Here is a 19,017-nt window from a genome sequence, read left to right on the forward strand (position 1 = left end):
TATATATATATATATATATACATACATACACATACACACACACATATATATACGGCACACTGTGTGTCATGTTGCAGCCTTGCAGAGTGAAGTTTCTCTCATAAATGTGTGACTATAATGTCAGAGAATATTCAGGCTTTTTTTACTTGTAGATTAATCTCGGAAATTAAGTTCTGTCTCGGATTATTGGTCCTCATGTGCAGCTGGACCTTTACATCTTCACCATATTACACATAAAACACATGATAGAGATTTAGAGGCTCTGTCCGCCGCCTCTTTACCTTCCGTGGGAGGCGGAACCACGTCCTGTTGGGCTGTTCTGGTTCCGTGATGAGCTTAGCATTGATGCTAGCATTAGCATCATGTTCCGGTGTTACGGATCGGGACCCGGATTCTCTGCCCCCCCTGAATGTTTACAGTTTTATCGGACTCAGCGACGCGTTTGGGGGATTAAAATCAAAGCGAAACAAACGTTAGCTCTCAGCGCTACATGCTAAGTTAGCAGGCTAATGCTAACCCACATAAAGCAGACTTACAGCCGGTTCCGGTCCTGAATCCTCTCCGGGGCGGCCCAGGGTGGGGACCGAGCCGTCCTTCAGGACCAGCCGCTGACAGAACCCGGCGTCGAACTGGGGCCGGTTCACGAAGCAGTCCTCGGTGAAGTGCAGGGAGCACAGGAAGAGGTTCGGCAGGTGACCCTGCGGGATCCTGGAGAAGATGAACCTGAGCCACTGCTTCTTCAGCGCGTCCTCCTTCGGCAGGTTGTACAGCGGGAACTTACCTTTACCTTTGCACCGGAAGTAGCAGCGTCTCCTGGACATGGCGGTTTAGCTTCTGCGAGAAACGGTTCGGGTTTAGACCCAGAACCTGGAGCTGCTCTCTGTGGGGGGCGGGGTTTATGCAAATATGACAGAGTGACGTAGATCAGAAACGGGAGGAACGTGCTGGACCTCAAACATCAAACATCACGTGGTCTCCTGGAGAAACACCTGATAAAACCTGTTTTCAGGCGCGCGCTGACCACCGAGGACCTACACATTAAAAGGTACCTGTACTTTACATGCAGCTTTCTACTTCTGCTCCATCTCAGAGGGACATGTTGTACTTTTTACTTTCTGAATGAAGTTTAGGTTGAGCTGGCAGCACAGAGGAATGGAAAAGTACAGGTCTGCCCTCAGATCTTTGTAGCAAAGTGACATTTCTTCAGTGCTGAAAAGATATAATCACATGTTTACATGTAAAGTAGTGAGTGTGTAAATCTGCTGTCCCCTCAAAATAACATCACAATAATGTCTAAACCGCTGGCGACAAAAGTGAACAAACGGTGCGGTATTAGTACTTTTACTGCACTAACATTACTAACGCAGGACTTTTACCTCTAACAGAGTATTTAAACGGCGCGGTATTAGTACTTTTACTGCACTAACATTACTAACGCAGGACTTTTACCTCTAACAGAGTATTTAAACGGTGCGGTATTAGTACTTTTACTGCACTAACATTACTAACGCAGGACTTTTACCTCTAACAGAGTATTTAAACGGCGCGGTATTAGTACTTTTACTGCACTAACATTACTAACGCAGGACTTTTACCTCTAACAGAGTATTTAAACGGCGCGGTATTAGTACTTTTACTGCACTAACATTACTAACGCAGGACTTTTACCTCTAACAGAGTATTTAAACGGCGCGGTATTAGTACTTTTACTGCACTAACATTACTAACGCAGGACTTTTACCTCTTATAGAGTATTTAAACGGCGCGGTATTAGTACTTTTACTGCACTAACATTACTAACGCAGGACTTTTACCTCTAACAGAGTATTTAAACGGCGCGGTATTAGTACTTTTACTGCACTAACATTACTAACGCAGGACTTTTACCTCTAACAGAGTATTTAAACGGCGCGGTATTAGTACTTTTACTGCACTAACATTACTAACGCAGGACTTTTACCTCTAACAGAGTATTTAAACGGCGCGGTATTAGTACTTTTACTGCACTAACATTACTAACGCAGGACTTTTACCTCTAACAGAGTATTTAAACGGTGCGGTATTAGTACTTTGACTGCAGTAACATTACTAACGCAGGACTTTTACCTCTAACAGAGTATTTAAACGGCGCGGTATTAGTACTTTTACTGCACTAACATTACTAACGCAGGACTTTTACCTCTAACAGAGTATTTAAACAGTGCGGTATTAGTACTTTTACTGCAGTAACATTACTAACGCAGGACTTTTACCTCTAACAGAGTATTTAAACAGTGCGGTATTAGTACTTTTACTGCAGTAACATTACTAACGCAGGACTTTTACCTCTAACAGAGTATTTAAACGGCGCGGTATTAGTACTTTTACTGCACTAACATTACTAACGCAGGACTTTTACCTCTAACAGAGTATTTAAACGGCGCGGTATTAGTACTTTTACTGCAGTAACATTACTAACGCAGGACTTTTACCTCTAACAGAGTATTTAAACGGTGCGGTATTAGTACTTTTACTGCACTAACATTACTAACGCAGGACTTTTACCTCTAACAGAGTATTTAAATGGTGCGGTATTAGTACTTTTACTGCAGTAACATTACTAACGCAGGACTTTTACCTCTAACAGAGTATTTAAACGGCGCGGTATTAGTACTTTGACTGCAGTAACATTACTAACGCAGGACTTTTACCTCTAACAGAGTATTTAAACGGCGCGGTATTAGTACTTTTACTGCAGTAACATTACTAACGCAGGACTTTTACCTCTAACAGAGTATTTAAACGGTGCGGTATTAGTACTTTTACTGCACTAACATTACTAACGCAGGACTTTTACCTCTAACAGAGTATTTAAACGGCGCGGTATTAGTACTTTTACTGCACTAACATTACTAACGCAGGACTTTTACCTCTAACAGAGTATTTAAACGGTGCGGTATTAGTACTTTTACTGCACTAACATTACTAACGCAGGACTTTTACCTCTAACAGAGTATTTAAACGGTGCGGTATTAGTACTTTTACTGCAGTAACATTACTAACGCAGGCACGTATAAAGTGTATCAGTATCAGATCAGTGTGTATAACTACAGGGAAAAGCCCAGAAGCATAACACGACCTCTTTAATGTGTCACTTTGTGACCAAATACCTGCAAAACTGACGACATTCCCATCAGCCTCAGCTGGACTTCATCTTTACTGCTAATCAGCTAATCGATGCTATTTATTGAACAGGAGAAACAAACGTTTTTACGGCTGTAACTCAGCAGCTTTCTGTCTCTAATAAAACCTTCAAATGTCTCAAAACCTCTTATATTATCTGCAAAATGCATCATCACACAGGGCTGTTTGTCTTAGTTTATGAAAAGTTGCCATGTTTACAGCAAAGTGACAAAATGTTAGCTGACATGCTAAGATGCTGAACAGTAAAGCTGGTCTAGCTCAAAGTACGGGAGATAAAGAACACGGTCACCGTCTCTTCCATCGGTCCGTGTGTTGGATTAAAATGACGCGACACCACAACGCCCACAAACTTTGTTCCTGTAGTAATTTTTTTTATTATTCAAATGTAAAGTTTGGATTTACAGGCCCGTTGGGAACAAACTCAGGTCCTCACAGGGCTGGAAAACGAGAGGACAGAAACAAAACCACAGAGGAGTCCTGCAGACTGCGCAGCGCCTACAGCACCATCTAAAACAACAGGGTTACAATACAAATACCTGGTACATTATAACTTAAAATACTGTTTATACATCATGTCTGTACGCGCTGCACATCCTGCAGAGCGGCCGTCTGAACGGCAGACCAACACCGGGTCTCTGGTCTGAGTCTGGACCAGGATCAGGACTTCTCTCTGTTACAGGACCTGATTTAAAATCAAACAAACCGCTTCAGCGCCGACACGAGGAGACGGCGTGAGGCGGCGAGGACGATTCTGTGTAATAAAAAAAGGTGGGGCTGATTACGGCTGAACTTTATATTAAAAGGCACAGAACACTAATTTAATTCAAACTACTGCAGCGACACGTGAGCGAGCTTCCCGCCTCCAGAGAGGACGGACACGCCCCCCCTTTTTAAACACGTCCTGATTGGCAGAAAGGGTCAAAGCTCAAAAAAACAAAAAACTAAACATAATTATTCAGTTAGGTTGAATTAACTCCCACAGAGGGTCAATAAAACACAAATGAAATATTGGCATCGCTACGAAGCAGCAACACGGAGCTTTGTATACAAGCAAGCGTATTATAATAACATACCACAGACGTTACCGTAGATATTTATATATTTATATATATATATATTTAACCTGGAGGTTTCAGTTGATTGATTGTGATCGAACTTAACGTGGCTGTTTTCTGTTTGTTTGTTGGAGTTTTATGTCTTTAAAAAAGAAAAAAAACAGCCAGTCCTGAATCATTTAAGCATATATTTACACACAATTCCTCGCTCTAATGTCAGAATAAAAAACATTCACACACAACAACAAAAAATATAACATTTGAAATAATTATTAGCACCAGTGTATCAGATAAAAACTCTCGCTACGCAAAATGTACAAAGTTGCATAGTGTTGGATTGAAGCCTGGAAGAGAAAAGGTTTAGTCGTGCGTTCGGTGACGAGCAGCAGCAGCTTCTGAGAGGACGAGAGGAACCGAACGTCTGTCGTGTTACAGCGTCGGGAGAAACGTCAGCTGATTCAAAGACGGAGCCTCTGAAGCCCCGCGAAGACACGGTTTTTAATCTCGCGTGCGCGAGAACGCGGCGATAGATAACTTCACGATAAAGAGGTCGTCGTGACGTAAACATCCTCTAACCTGAACTCCAGAGCGAAATCTTCTGGGAACAAGACGCGTGAGATTTTAAAACACATTTTCTGTGGACTTCAGAGGCTTCGTGTGCGCCCGCAGAGCGAGCGGCTGGAGGCGAAAATACTGCTGAGGAAAAGAAAAAGTGAAATACTTTTCCTTGCGAGAGGGTTCCTTCACTGTGTGGTTTCTGAAATACACGGTTGTGTTTGAAAAAGAAAAGACATTCAGCGAGCTCACAAGCTGTTAAACTCTGAAGTAGCCGGTGTGTCGCCAGGCATTGTGGGTAACGGCCGGTTAGACACTGCGAGCGGAGGTTCCTCCAGGAGGGAGGAGGAGCCTCCGGCGTGGTTTCCTCTTGGCGGAGCAGACGGGTGCAGTCGCGTCGGGTTTGTGGTTCTGGTTTTTCCTCCTCTCTGCGCGGCTTCTCTACGCCGCTGAGTTCATTCTGCCGTGACCACGTTACTGCGTCTTTAAAAAAAAACAACCAACCTAAAGACAAAAACAAAAAGCTGCTTCTCTCTCGTTGACACGTGGTCCGAGAAGCCGGCGTCTCTCTTGTGAAAGAAAAACAAAGACAAGAATCTGAAAACAAAAAGTAAAAAAACAAACAGTTTTGGTAAAAGTCGGCGTGTTTGCCGGAGTGTTAGATGTGAGGGGGGGCGGGGGGGGGGGGGAGGGGGAGGGCGGGGTTAAGGCCTCTCCAGGGACGGCGTGTTGAAGCAGCCGTCGGGTAACGTGTTCTTGATGTCGTTGAGGTTGGCGATGTCTGCGCGGATCTCGCGGATCTGCCGGTCGTAGTCGTTGATCATGTCCTCCTGGGTCCGCGCCACGTCGTTCAGCTCCGCCAGCTTCCTGTCCAGCTCGCTGTTGGCCATCTTGCCCTTGGCGCTCTTCAGGGACTCATCGATCTGGTTCAGTTTGCTCAGGTCCACCTTGTCGATGTTTCCTGCAGACAAAGGAGACGTCAGCCTCACCAGCACAACACGTTCTTCCTAATTTGGGGTTTGTTCGTAGGTAAGAACAGAATCTACGCACACGTTTGTGCAAAATAAGTTCCGCGCTCATTAAATTAAAATATTTCTTATGTTTTCACTCCTGAGACCGTCCAAGTTCAACAGCAGCTAATGTGTAATGTTTAATATTCTCCGCTAAACACGGCGCCGCTCGCTTCCTGCAGCTTCACTTCTGACCTACTGAAGCGCGTCGTGTTTTTGGAGTCGAGGGCTCCGCTGACGGCTTCACGACTCCGTCTCGTAGCCTTTTATGTGGATCAACGGGGTCTTAATGCTAAGTAGGAAAAAGGGGCTGTCACTTTAAGAAGACAACGAGATTCATCATTCGCGTCGTGAATCAGGAGAAGAGGAACTTTATTAAGAACACATTTAAAGAAAAACGTATGAAGATATTGTGAGAGTCCCGTGAGATGAACACGCCTCCTTCACTTTAAGGCGCTTTCACACTGCCCATTTTTCTGGGATTAATAGGCCATTATGGCGGCTCGCTGCGCTGTGTGAAAAGTACCGAGCCGGCACGCCGGAACAGGGGTCACGATTCAGGCTGTTGTGTTACCAGTCGCCGTCTTTTTATTGGTCTAAATCCACCGACTCCAGCTGCGCCACGGGTCTGTTTGGCCCCCAGCCCGGCGTCAGCGTCCACTTCATTTGGTAATCAGTGCTAGCGTTTGTGCTTCTGCTATGATTAAGTAGGCCGCGTAGTTAAATTGTTTCTTTGTCTGTTTTGACAGTGTTTATTGTTGTTTTACGATCGGGAATCTGCACAGGGTATTTTATTTTGAAAATTGACCGGATGAGCTCCGGCAGCCGCGGACTCGGTGGTAACGCGGCTCTGGTTTCACTTTCAGAGTCAGTTGCAGGTGTCGGATTACACGGACGTCTGTCTGCTGAAGCTGGTTTTTATTCGCCTCTGAACTGGATCACTTGAATGTGGAAAACTGCTAAAAACTGGTGAAAAATATATTGACCAGTTTTGGGATTTGAAAACTGTCTCAGGATCCTGCAAACGTTGCTGGAATTTACTCGGAAAATAAGCGATCCAGCACGGTATCGCTTATTAGTGTCGATACACGGACGCCAAGTGTCGATCTTTTATTTTATAAATTGTACATGAGTTTTACTTCATCATCATCGTGTCGTGGGGCCTCTGGTGATTTCCACCCCTTTGCGATGTCGCAGGACTGAATTCCTGCTGGGACTAACTTAAATGACCTTTACGCTGTCAGAACTCGGTCCACACACCCGGACTCTGCTAAACGCGAGTCCCTGTTCTCACCCAGCTGATCCAGCAGGGCGGTGATGGTGCTCAGGACCGTCTTCACGGCGCTCTTGGCCTTGCGGGCGTTGTCCTCCGCCTCCTTAGCGCTGCTCGACGCCTGCGGGACAGAAAAAGCAGCGTTGATCTCACAGGTTCCTCTGAACGGGTCTCTATCGACACAGCAGAACCGGGTCGTACCATTCCAGCCATCATCATGTCCTGGTCCGCCTCGGCCTTCTTCCTGGCCAGCTCCCGCTCCGCGGCGCTCAGCTGGTCCATCATGTCGTCGACCTCGTTGTCCAGCTTGTTGGTGTCCTGGAAGGCCTTCTCTGCGTCCTCCTTGGTCTTGGCTGAGCCCTGCGAAGAGGCGAGGAGGATTAAAAACCCGATCGATCCCCGTGGGCCGCAGACGGCAGGCCGTCGGGTCCTACCTACCTTCTGCACGTTGCTGGCGATCTTCTCGGCCTCCTCCGCCTTGTTCTTGGCCTCCCGGGCGTCGGCGGCCGCGTTGCCGAGCGCCGCCTCCGCCTGCCTGGTCTTCTCGTTGGCGGCCATGATGGTGGCGTTGATGCCGGGGATCTTCTTCAATGCTTCCTCGGCCGCGGTCTTGTTGTCGTTGACCCTCCTGTCGAAGTCTGCGGGAAGTTTGGAATGAAAGAAAATCCAGGTAAGACCAACGTCAAGACCATCAAACCTTCATGAGCGCCTGGAAACACAAACATCTTCATCTGGTCTAGTTTGACCCCCAAACGGCTTTAAAAGCCCTTAAAAACAACATTGACTTCCCCCTAAAATAGCTGATCATTATTAAACGGGGACAGTCTGTGAATTTAAGGTAAACACTTAAGGGGTCTGGTTCTCGGACAGGTTCACAGACGTCTGGTTTTAGAGGCGAGACAGAGAGACGGTACCTCTGAGGTCGTTCAGGATGCCCTCGGCCTCCTTGAAGGTGGACCGGCCCTTCTTCGCCGCCTCCTCAGCCAGAGCCTTGGCAGCGTCGGCCCGAGCCAACAGCTGATCTGCGGTCTGTCAAGACAGGAACAGGAAGCCAGAGGTGAACAGAGCGGCTGGGCGGAGCCGTTCTGACGGCGTGGGCAGGTTAAAACGTAAAAAAAGTACACACTGTAAATCCTCCACAGAAAACCTTTAGTAAAACTGAAGAGCAGCTCGTACTTACAGAAAGTAAAAGTACTCATGTTGCAGTAACGTGTCATCGCTGATGTTTCTGCATTAATAGCTCCTTTATATCCTGCAGCAATGCATCATGGTCTATAAGGTCATCATGTGTCGACCTACCTGCTGCTCACTTTTTCCCTTCTCCAGCAGCTTGCGCACTTCCTGCTCTTTGCCCTTCAGGTCGTCTCTCAGGTCGTTGTACTCCTTCTCCGTCTTGTCGATCAGCTTGTCGAGGTCCGACGCCTCCTTCTTGATCTTACTGGCTTCATTCTGAAAACACAACGGCCCGGTCACTCATCCAGGAAAACACGCGTTATAGATAAAAACATCTCACGTCAGCAGCGAGCTTCGGTCTGAACCTCCAGAGCCTTGGTGTCGAACGGCGGGAGGCTGGTCAGGTTGGCGAAGATCTTCAGAGCCTTCTCTCCGGCGTCTTCGGCCTCGGCCTGGATCTTGTTGGCCTGCTTCTCCAGATTCTTCGCCAGCTCCTTCGCCTCGTTGTACCTGATAACAGCAGATGTTACGTTCAAACGGTTCTATTAGTTAACGTGAGTCACGCCGATGCAAAGCCCCGACGGCGCCGGTACGTACTTCTTGTTGAGCTCGTCGATCTCCTGACTCGTCTTGCCCTCCCCGGCCAGAGTCTTCAGCAGCAGGTTGTACGCTTTGGTCGACGTGTCGTTGGCGTCTTTGGCAATCCTCTCGATCTGGTCGGCGTCCATCTTGTGCCTGAGGAGAGCAGGGATACGTGAGAGTGATGTCTAGGACGGGGAAACGGTGCGATACCGCAGTTTCAGCACGGCGGGAGCAGAACTCTTTATTAAATATGAACCGACAGCAGGATTATTTAAGTTCTGGACCTTTTTTAACCCGTGTTTTTGCGTCTGTGACTAAAGTGCAATTTATACTTCTGCGTCGAATCGACGGCGTAGTCTCTGCGTAGTCCTGTGCCCTACGCCAGTGGTCGGCAATAGGCGGCCCGCGGGCCAGAACCGGGCCGCCAGCAATAACATCTGCTTTGATAGCAGAAAATAAAAAATAAATAAATTGATAGCAGCTGATGCTGAAACAGATCTCAGTCTCAGCAATCACTTCCTCTTAAGTGATTGTGCCTCCAAAATAAAACTGCAAGAACATTTTTTTGCAGCAATGCTTCATGTTGAGTTTACTGAGAGCTTTTACTTTGAAAAGTTCTGAAGGACATTAGAAAGAGTCTCTGGCTTGACACACCTCTGAAAAAGCCGACAGTAAACGTGTGATTGGAGTCCCCTGAATTTCCTCAGAGAGCTGAAAATAAGCGTCCACATGTTCATGACTGAGGATCAAACGCCGGGACGCACGCTCACCGCAGCCCCGCTCTCTACCCTCTGAGCTCCTCCACGTCTCCTGACGTGTGACGTGTCTCTGCGATGGCTCTCCTCACTCATTCGAGCGGCCACGTACAGAAGACTTGAATAAAATTCACAGAAAGACAAAGCATTATAGCCAGGACATCACTGTTGGACTGTGGATTTCCTTTAGGTCCGGGACCTCGCCATGACACGGTGTACTTACAGAACGACAGAGACGGCGACGCACAAGTATAAATGTATGGCTACGACCCGACGCAGGACTATAAATCACACTTAACGGCGACAACATGTTTGGAAACTGCTCCAGCATTAAGCGAGCGCACTGCAGTCAGCAGAGGGTAAAAGTCCGTCCACTGAAGAACTTATTTTAGCTGTTGACAGGCTCAGATTGTTATTCCAAGTGTCTGACAGCATTATGAAAGGATCCCTACAGAGAGAGACCTTTTTCTAAAGAGTAAGATCCTTTTTGTTTAACCAGAAACAGACGTTATATGTAGCTCTCGTCAAAGCCGCCAGACTCCATTGATGAAAAGAGTAATTTTACGTTGCAGAAGGCAGAAGCTGCCGACCTCTAACCTCGGTGGGTTAGTTTGTTTGGGTTATTCTGTGGCTTTATTGTAAGTGTTGGTGTTTGTGACAGATCTCAGCTCTTACTTGTCGGCCAGCGTTCGGGCCTCCTCAGCCAGCAGCGTCATGTTGTTTGGATCTCCGGTGCCGCTGGGGGCTTTGATGTCCTGCGGACGACATCGTCTCCGTTAATAAGCTCACACACGCTGCTAGTTTGGTGAATATTTGCTGCGACGTCACTCACCACTTTACTGATGGCGTCCTTGGCCTTGTCCAGCTCCTGCCGGGCTCGGTCGATCAGGTTCTCGGCGTCCTGGACTCGGTGGCGTGCGCGGTCGGCCTGAGTGCCAGTGTCGTCCACCGTGCTGCGGATGTTCTGCAGGCGGTTCCACTGGGTGGTCAGAGTGCTGTTGATGGCGTTCAGACGATCCAGCAGACCTCTGTCGACATCTGCAGGGTCAAATCAGCTGGAGGAATCATTTCTATTTCATCTAAAGTTGGTATCACTTTTTCCTGTATTCTGTATGTTTCTACCTGGACTGATGTTTTTGTGTCTATGTGACTAATTAGATCATCTTTTGAAACTGAAATCCCATAAGATTATATTTTCTATCTTGTGCACACAAGTTATTATCTTGTGGGAACAAGTTGTTATCCTGTGCCCACAAAATAATTATCTTGTGTGAACAAGTTATTATCCTGGAACAAGTTGTTATCCTGTCCCTACAAAATAATTATCTTGTGTGAACAAGTTGTTATCCTGTCCCTACAAAATAATTATCTTGTGTGAACAAGTTGTTATCCTGTCCCTACAAAATAATTATCTTGTGGGAACAAGTTATTATCCTGTCCCTACAAAATAATTATCTTGTGTGAACAAGTTGTTATCCTGTCCCTACAAAATAATTATCTTGTGTGAACAAGTTATTATCCTGTCCCCACAAAATAATTATCTTGTGGGAACAAGTTGTTATCCTGGAACAAGTTATTATCCTGTCCCCACAAAATAATTATCTTGTGTGAACAAGTTATTATCCTGGAACAAGTTATTATCCTGTCCCTACAAAATAATTATCTTGTGGGAACAAGTTGTTATCCTGGAACAAGTTATTATCCTGTCCCCACAAAATAATTATCTTGTGTGAACAAGTTATTATCCTGGAACAAGTTATTATCCTGTCCCTACAAAATAATTATCTTGTGTGAACAAGTTATTATCCTGGAACAAGTTGTTATCCTGTCCCCACAAAATAATTATCCTGTGGGAACAAGTTGTTATCCTGTCCCCACAAAATAATTATCTTGTGGGAACAAGTTATTAACAAGTTGCGCACAAGATATTATCTAGTTTTTATCTTGAAAATTATCTTGTTCCCACAGGAGAATAACTTGTGCGCACAAGATAAAAAATCATCTTATGGGACTTCAGGGGATCCGTAGCAACGTGACCCTTAAAGGCAAATGTTTGTCAGATTGTTATTCCAAGTGTCTGACAGCATTGTGGAAAGGATCCATACAGAGAGGCCTTTTTTAAAGTAAGACCCTTTTTGTTTAACCAGAAACCGTCGCTATGTTGCTCTCGTCAAAGCCACCAGACTGCATTGATCAGTTTGTTTGTTTGTGTTTTATCTTTTTGTGTAACTTTGGTGTTTTTGTTTGTTTGTGTTCTGGTTTAATTTAGTTGTTTTAAAGGGTTAAAAACATCAAAGTCGCTGGTGGTATTTCACCTCTGCTCATGGCGTTTGGCTGCGTTACCTTTGCTGGCCTGAGCCTCCTCCAGCAGGTCCATGATGGCTCGCTCTGCCTCCTTCAGCCGGTCCTCGAAGGCCTTGTCGGTGACGGTGTCCTGACCCGAGCCCAGGTTATCGATCAGAGTCTGCAGGTCGTGAAGCTTCTGCCTCTGCTGGTTCACCTGCACAGAAACAACACTTTCATTTATCGTCTGCCGACCACGGGAGTCTCCGTCCGCCACAGGTAAAGCTCCTCCAATCAGTTACGTCCGTCTCAGGCGTCCTCACCTTGTCTCTGACCAGACTGTAGCAGGAAGGACACTGCTGGCAGCCCGGCGCCGAGCGGTTGTAGAAGTAATTCTCCTCGCACATGTCGCAGCGCGCTCCGACGAAGCCGGGTCGGCACTCGCAGCGCCCATCCTCCTTACACTGACCCGACTGGGCGCCCTCGGGGTCGCAGTCGCAGGCTGCAGGACACACGGAGGAGGACAGCGTTAGAAAACAGGAAACTCAAAAACACCCTGAGACACTGGTGACGTCGTCGCCCTTACGTTTGCATCCCGATGAGCTGAAGCCGAAGAAGTTGACCTCGCAGCGCTCGCAGTGCAGCCCGGTGACGCCGGGCTGACACTCGCACTGTCCCGACGTGATGTCACACTGACCGTTGGTAGAGCCAATTGGATTGCAGTTGCACCTGCGGAGGAGGAGGGGGGCACAGTTAGCGGCAGGGAAAAAGAATAAAAAAATAAAAAATAATAAACCCCCAGTCATGTGCTGGACGCCGCGAGGAGAAGAACTGACCGCTCGCAGCCGGCGCCGCTCCGCAGGTTGAAGAAGCCGGGCTGGCAGGCGCTGCAGTCGCGTTCGGCGACGTTGGGGAGACACTGGCACTGACCGGTGACCTGAGAACAGGTGGTCTGTCGCCCGACGGTGCCAAGAGGAGAACAGGAGCACGCTGAGGAGGAGGACGGGGAACCAATCAGAAAGCTCAGGGTCACGTCAGCAAACATCAGTGATCAATAATCAATCAAGTGATCAATCAACCAACAGAAGACATGTCAGAAAAAGGTTTGGGCTCGGGCTGAACGCTCAGGACCTCCTCTTACGTTTGCACTTGTCGGCCGGGTTGGCGGCGAGGGCGTTGCCGTAGAAGCCTTCCTTGCAGCGGTCGCAGAAGAACCCGTTGGTGTTGTAGATGCACTTGAGGCACTCGCCAGTCTCGCGGTTGCAGTTTCCGACGGCATTGGGGTCGATGTTGTCGCTGCACTTGCAGGCGCGGCAGGCTCGGACCGCCCCGCTCTGACCCAGGGGGTCGCCGAAGAACCCGTCATCACAGAGCTCGCAGCGCTTACCTGCAGACAGGTGAGGTCAGAGGACGGTTACAGTAATGATTAGATGAACGTGCAGATGTTTATCAGACGATCAAACTACTGCTGCGAGTGTTCCTGAGAGGGACACCTGTCTAACCTGCACAGGTGTGGGGTGTTACCTGTGGTTCCTGTGGGACAGTTGGTGCAGACCACCTCTCTGGTCTTGAGGATGACGGCGCAGGTGGCTCCGGCGGGACAGGGACAGGGCTGACAGTCACCTGACGTCCCCCGGGTGGCGTCGCCATAGAAACCGTCTTTACAGCGCTCACAGCTCAAACCGGCTGTATTGTCCTGACAGTCACATGATCCTGGACAGACAGGTAGAGAGTCAATAACCAGTCGGTAACACAGTAAACCAGTCAGTAACCGGTCGGTAACACAGTAAACCAGTCGGTAACACAGTAAACCAGTCAGTAACCAGTCGGTAACCGGTCAGTAACACAGTAAACCAGTCAGTAACCGGTCAGTAACACAGTAAACCAGTCGGTAACACAGTAAACCAGTCAGTAACACAGTAAACCAGTCAGTAACCGGTCGGTAACACAGTAAACCAGTCGGTAACACAGTAAACCAGTCAGTAACCAGTCGGTAACACAGTAAACCAGTAAGTAACCAGTCGGTAACACAGTAAACCAGTAAGTAACCAGTCGGTAACACAGTAAACCAGTCGGTAACACAGTAAACCAGTAAGTAACCGGTCAGTAACACAGTAAACCAGTCGGTAACACAGAAAACCGGTTGGTAACACAGTAAACCAGTCGGTAACACAGTAAACCAGTTGGTAACTGGTCGGTAACACAGTAAACCAGTTGGTAACCAGTCGGTAACACAGTAAACCAGTCGGTAACACAGTAAACCAGTCGGTAACACAGTAAACCAGTCGGTAACACAGTAAACCAGTAAGTAACCGGTCAGTAACACAGTAAACCAATCGGTAACACAGTAAACCAGTCGGTAACACAGTAAACCAGTAAGTAACCGGTCAGTAACACAGTAAACCAGTCGGTAACACGGTAAACCAATAAGTAACCGGTCAGTAACACAGTAAATCAGTAAGTAACCGGTCAGTAACAAAATAAACCAGTCGGTAACACAGTAAACCAGTCAGTAACCGGTCGGTAACCCAGTAAACCAATTAGTAACACAGTAAACCAGTCGATAACCAGTCTGTAACACAGTAAACCAGTTCGTAACACAGTAAACCAGTCGGTAACCAGTCTGTAACACAGTAAACCAGTCAGTAACCGGTCGGTAACCCAGTAAACCAATTAGTAACACAGTAAACCAGTCGATAACCAGTCTGTAACACAGTAAACCAGTTCGTAACACAGTAAACCAGTCGCTAACCAGTCTGTAACACACTATACCAGTCAGTAACCGGTAAGTAATACAGTAAACCAGTCGGTAACACACTATACCAGTAAGTAACCAGTTCGTAACACAGAAAACCGGTCACTAACACAGTAAACCAGTAGGTAACCATTCTGTAACACACTATACCAGTCAGTAACTGGTCAGTAACACAGTAAACCAGTCGGTAACACACTATACCAGTAAGTAACCAGTTCGTAACACAGTAAACTGGTCTGTAACACAGTAAACCGGTCGGTAACCAGTTTGTAACACACTATCCAAATCAGTAACCGGTTAGTAACACGGTAAACCAGGCGGTAACCAGTCTGTAACACACTATATCAGTCGGTAACACAGTAAACCGGTCGCTAACACAGTAAACCAGTAGGTAACCATTCTGTAACACAGAAAACCAGTCGGTAACCAGTCGGTAACACAGTAAACCAGTCGGTAACCGGTAAGTAATACAGTAAACCAGTCGGTAACACACTATATCAGTCGGTAACACAGTAAACCGGTCGCTAACACAGTAAACCAGTAGGTAACCATTCTGTAACACAGAAAACCAGTCGGTAACCAGTCGGTAACACAGTAAACCAGTCAGTAACACACTATATCAGTCAGTAACCGGTCACTAACACAGTAAACCAGTCGGTAACCAGTCTGTAGCACACTATATCAGTCGGTAACACAGTAAACCGGTCGCTAACACAGTAAACTGGTCAGTAACACAGTAAACCGGTCGGTAACCAGTTTGTAACACACTATCCAAGTCAGTAACCGGTTAGTAACACGGTAAACCAGTGTGGAACCAGTCGGTAACACAGTAAACCAGTCAGTAACACACTATATCAGTCAGTAACCGGTCACTAACACAGTAAACCAGTCGGTAACCAGTCGGTAACACACTATATCAGTCGGTAACACAGTAAACCGGTCGCTAACACAGTAAACCAGTAGGTAACCATTCTGTAACACAGAAAACCAGTCGGTAACCAGTCGGTAACACAGTAAACCAGTCAGTAACACACTATATCAGTCAGTAACCGGTCACTAACACAGTAAACCAGTCGGTAACCAGTCTGTAGCACACAGTAAACCAGTCGGTAACACAGTAAACCAGTCGGTAACACAGTAAACCAGTCGGTAACACAGTAAACCAGTAAGTAACCGGTCAGTAACACAGTAAACCAATCGGTAACACAGTAAACCAGTCGGTAACACAGTAAACCAGTAAGTAACCGGTCAGTAACACAGTAAACCAGTCGGTAACACGGTAAACCAATAAGTAACCGGTCAGTAACACAGTAAATCAGTAAGTAACCGGTCAGTAACACAGTAAACCAATTGGTAGCCAATCTGTAACACACTATACCAGTCAGTAACCGGTCAGTAACACAGTAAACGGTCAGTAACACTGTAAACCAGTTGGTAACACAGTAAACCAGTCGGTAAACAGTCAGTAACAAAGTAAACCAGTCCGTAACTGGTCAGTAACACAGTAAACCAGTGGGTAACACAGTAAACCAGTCAGGAACCAGTCGGTAACAAAGTAAACCAGTAAGTAACCAGTCGGTAACACAGTAAACCAGTCAGTTACACAGTAAACCACTCAGTAACCGGTTGGTCACACAGTAAACCAGTCAGTAACCAGTCGGTAACAGAGTAAACCAGTCCGTGACACTGTAAACCAGCCGGTAACACAGTAAACCAGTCAGTTACCAGTCGGTAACACACTATACCAGTCAGTAACCGGTCAGTAACACAGTAAACCGGTCAGTTACACAGTAAACCACTCAGTAACCGGTTGGTCACACAGTAAACCAGTCAGTAACCAGTCGGTAACACAGTAAACCAGTCCGTGACACAGTAAACCAGCCGGTAACACAGTAAACCAGTCAGTTACCAGTCAGTAACACACTATACCAGTCAGTAACCGGTCAGTAACACAGTAAACCGGTCAGTAACACTGTAATGACTGGTTTACTCTGTTACAGACTGGTTTACAGTGTTACTGACCGGTTTACTGTGTTACAGTCTGTAACAGAGTAAACCAGTCGGTAACCAGTGTGTAACACAGTAAACCAGTCGGTAACACAGCAAACCACTCGGTAACCTGTCAGTAACAGAGTAAACCAGTCATTAACCTGTCGGTAACAGAGTAAACCAGTCATTAACCAGTCTGTAAAAGAGTAAACCAGTCGGTGACACATTAAACCAGTCAGTAACTGGTCGGTAAAACACTAAACCAGTCAGTAACCGGTCAGTAACACAGTAAACTAGTCGGTAACCAGTCGGTAACAGAGTTAACCAGTCGGTAACAGAGTAAACCAGTCGGTAACCAGTGTGTAACACAGTAAACCAGTCATTAACCAGTGTGTAAAACACAGTAAACCAGTCGGTAAACAGTAACACAGTAAACCAGTGGGTAACACAGTAAACCAGTCAGGAACCAGTCCGTAACAAAGTAAACCAGTCAGGAACTAGTCGGTAACAAAGTAAACCAGTCAGGAACCAGTCGGTAACAAAGTAAACCAGTAAATAACCAGTCGGTAACACACTATACCAGTAATAAATCAGTCGGTAACACAGTAAACCAGTCCGTGACACAGTAAACCAGCCGGTAACACAGTAAACCAGTCAGTAACCAGTCGGTAACAGAGTAAACCAGTCTGTAACCAGTCTCTAACAGAGTAAACCAGTCTGTAACAGAGTAAACCAGTCATCAACCAGTGTGTAACACAGTAAACCAGTCGGTGACACAGTAAACTAGTAAGTAACCAGTCGGTAACACACTATACCAGTAATAAATCAGTCGGTAACACAGTAAACCAGTCAGTTACACAGTAAACCAATCGGTAACCAGTCGGTAACACAGCAAACCACTCGGTAACCTGTCGGTAACAGAGTAAACCAGTCATTAACCACGTTGTAACACAGTAAACCAGTCATTAACCAGTGTGTAACACAGTAAACCAGTCAGTAACTGGTCGGTAACACAATAAACCAGTCAGTAATCGGTCGGTAAAAGAGTAAACCAGTCATTAACCAGTGTGTAACACAGTAAACCAGTCGGTGACACAGTAAACCAGTCAGTAACCGGTCGGTAACAGTAAACTAGTGAGTAACCAGTCGGTAACACAGTAAACCAGTCAGTAACCGGTCGGTAACACAATAAACCAGTCAGTAACCGGTCGGTAAAAGAGTAAACCAGTCATTAACCAGTGTGTAACACAGTAGACCAGTCATTAACCAGTGTGTAACACAGTAAACCAGTCGGTGACACAGTAAACCAGTCAGTAACCGGTCGGTAACAGTAAACTAGTGAGTAACCAGTCGGTAACACAGTAAACCAGTCGGTAACAGAGTAAACCAGTCATTAACCAGTCTGTAACAGAGTAAACCAGTCATTAACCAGGTTGTAACACAGTAAACCACTCAGTTACCGGTCAGTAACACAATAAACCAATCAGTAACCAGTCGGTAACACAGTAAACCAGTCGGTAACACACTATACCAGTAAGTAACCAGTGTGTAACACAGTAAACCAGTCGGTAACCAGTCGGTAACACAGTAAACCAGTCGGTAACTGGTCAGTAACACAGTAAACCAGTCAGTAACCAGTCGGTAACAAAGTAAACCAGTCAGTAACACAGTAAATCAGTCGGTTACACAGTAAACCAGTCAGTAACTGGTCAGTAATACAGTAAACCAGTCGGTAACCAGTTGATAATACAGTAAACCAGTTAGTAACTGGTCAGTAACACAGTAAACTAGTCGGTAACAGAGTAAACCAGTCATAAACCAGTCTGTAACAGAGTAAACCAGTCAGTAACCAGTCGGTAAAAGAGTAAACCAATCAGTAACCAGTCGGTAAAACAGTAAACCAGTCAGTAATAAGTATTACCTGTCTCGGGGTTACAGGCGTCACTGTGTCCGTTACAGTTGCAGGCCTCACAGGGGCTGAAGGCTCCAAGCTCCGGACGGGCACGCCGGTATCCCAGAGTGCAGTGCTCACAGTGCTGACCTTGGTAACCCTGAGGACAGGTGCACTGCTCGACCCAGCGGGCCGGAATACCTGGACCCCGCCTCGCTGAGACCAGGGAGAAGTCATCAAGGTAACCAGCACCTGGAGAGCACACTTGTTAGCAAACAGTGCTAAACAGTTTATATAGTGTTTGTGTTTATGTGTGTGTTGTGTTACGTACTCCGCTCGCTGTAGGTGCCGCGGATCTTGATGGCGGTCAGGTTGTGGAGAAGTTTCTGGAAGTTGGAGTGGCTGATGGTCGGCCTCCAGGGGTAGTCAGTGCTGTCATGGAGCCTGAACCACAACCAGAGCACCATGTTACAAACAACAACAGCAGCAGCGAGCTGGTAAACAGACCATCAG

The 19,017-nt window shown here is 46.6% G+C and overlaps 2 protein-coding genes and 1 long non-coding RNA gene across 3 annotated transcripts in view; 1 reads left to right on the forward strand and 2 right to left on the reverse strand.

The window, feature by feature from the left end:
• LOC119902735 overlaps window positions 1-859 on the reverse strand; it is a 4,081-nt gene extending 3,222 nt beyond the window's left edge. Inside the window, exon 1 of the mRNA XM_038719084.1 lies at window positions 537-859. Coding sequence (XP_038575012.1) covers window positions 537-821 — 285 coding nt within the window. The 5' untranslated portion in view covers window positions 822-859. The remainder of the gene's footprint in view (window positions 1-536) is intronic.
• Window positions 860-883: 24 nt separating this feature from the next.
• LOC119902738 lies at window positions 884-18,991 on the forward strand. Its single transcript, XR_005444360.1, has 3 exons — window positions 884-1,045; window positions 18,573-18,745; window positions 18,850-18,991. It is a non-coding gene; the product is annotated as an uncharacterized LOC119902738 (long non-coding RNA).
• Window positions 3,537-19,017, reverse strand: part of lamc1 (laminin, gamma 1) — a 63,175-nt gene continuing 47,694 nt past the window's right edge. Inside the window, exons 11-28 of the mRNA XM_038719073.1 lie at window positions 18,836-18,948; window positions 18,535-18,756; window positions 13,394-13,582; window positions 13,011-13,256; window positions 12,706-12,859; window positions 12,456-12,598; window positions 12,193-12,371; window positions 11,930-12,086; window positions 10,419-10,624; window positions 10,262-10,341; window positions 8,847-8,984; window positions 8,615-8,759; window positions 8,376-8,525; window positions 7,991-8,105; window positions 7,515-7,714; window positions 7,278-7,436; window positions 7,098-7,197; window positions 3,537-5,754 (exon numbers count right to left, since the gene is read on the reverse strand). Of these exons, the coding sequence (XP_038575001.1) occupies window positions 5,498-5,754; window positions 7,098-7,197; window positions 7,278-7,436; window positions 7,515-7,714; window positions 7,991-8,105; window positions 8,376-8,525; window positions 8,615-8,759; window positions 8,847-8,984; window positions 10,262-10,341; window positions 10,419-10,624; window positions 11,930-12,086; window positions 12,193-12,371; window positions 12,456-12,598; window positions 12,706-12,859; window positions 13,011-13,256; window positions 13,394-13,582; window positions 18,535-18,756; window positions 18,836-18,948 (2,953 nt within the window). The 3' untranslated portion in view covers window positions 3,537-5,497. The remainder of the gene's footprint in view (window positions 5,755-7,097; window positions 7,198-7,277; window positions 7,437-7,514; window positions 7,715-7,990; window positions 8,106-8,375; window positions 8,526-8,614; window positions 8,760-8,846; window positions 8,985-10,261; window positions 10,342-10,418; window positions 10,625-11,929; window positions 12,087-12,192; window positions 12,372-12,455; window positions 12,599-12,705; window positions 12,860-13,010; window positions 13,257-13,393; window positions 13,583-18,534; window positions 18,757-18,835; window positions 18,949-19,017) is intronic.

The sequence above is a fragment of the Micropterus salmoides genome, unplaced genomic scaffold (assembly GCF_014851395.1).
Source record: "Micropterus salmoides isolate LMB-PRFRI ecotype aquatic unplaced genomic scaffold, ASM1485139v1 Ms_hic_scaffold_14, whole genome shotgun sequence".
Lineage (NCBI taxonomy): Eukaryota > Metazoa > Chordata > Actinopteri > Centrarchiformes > Centrarchidae > Micropterus > Micropterus salmoides.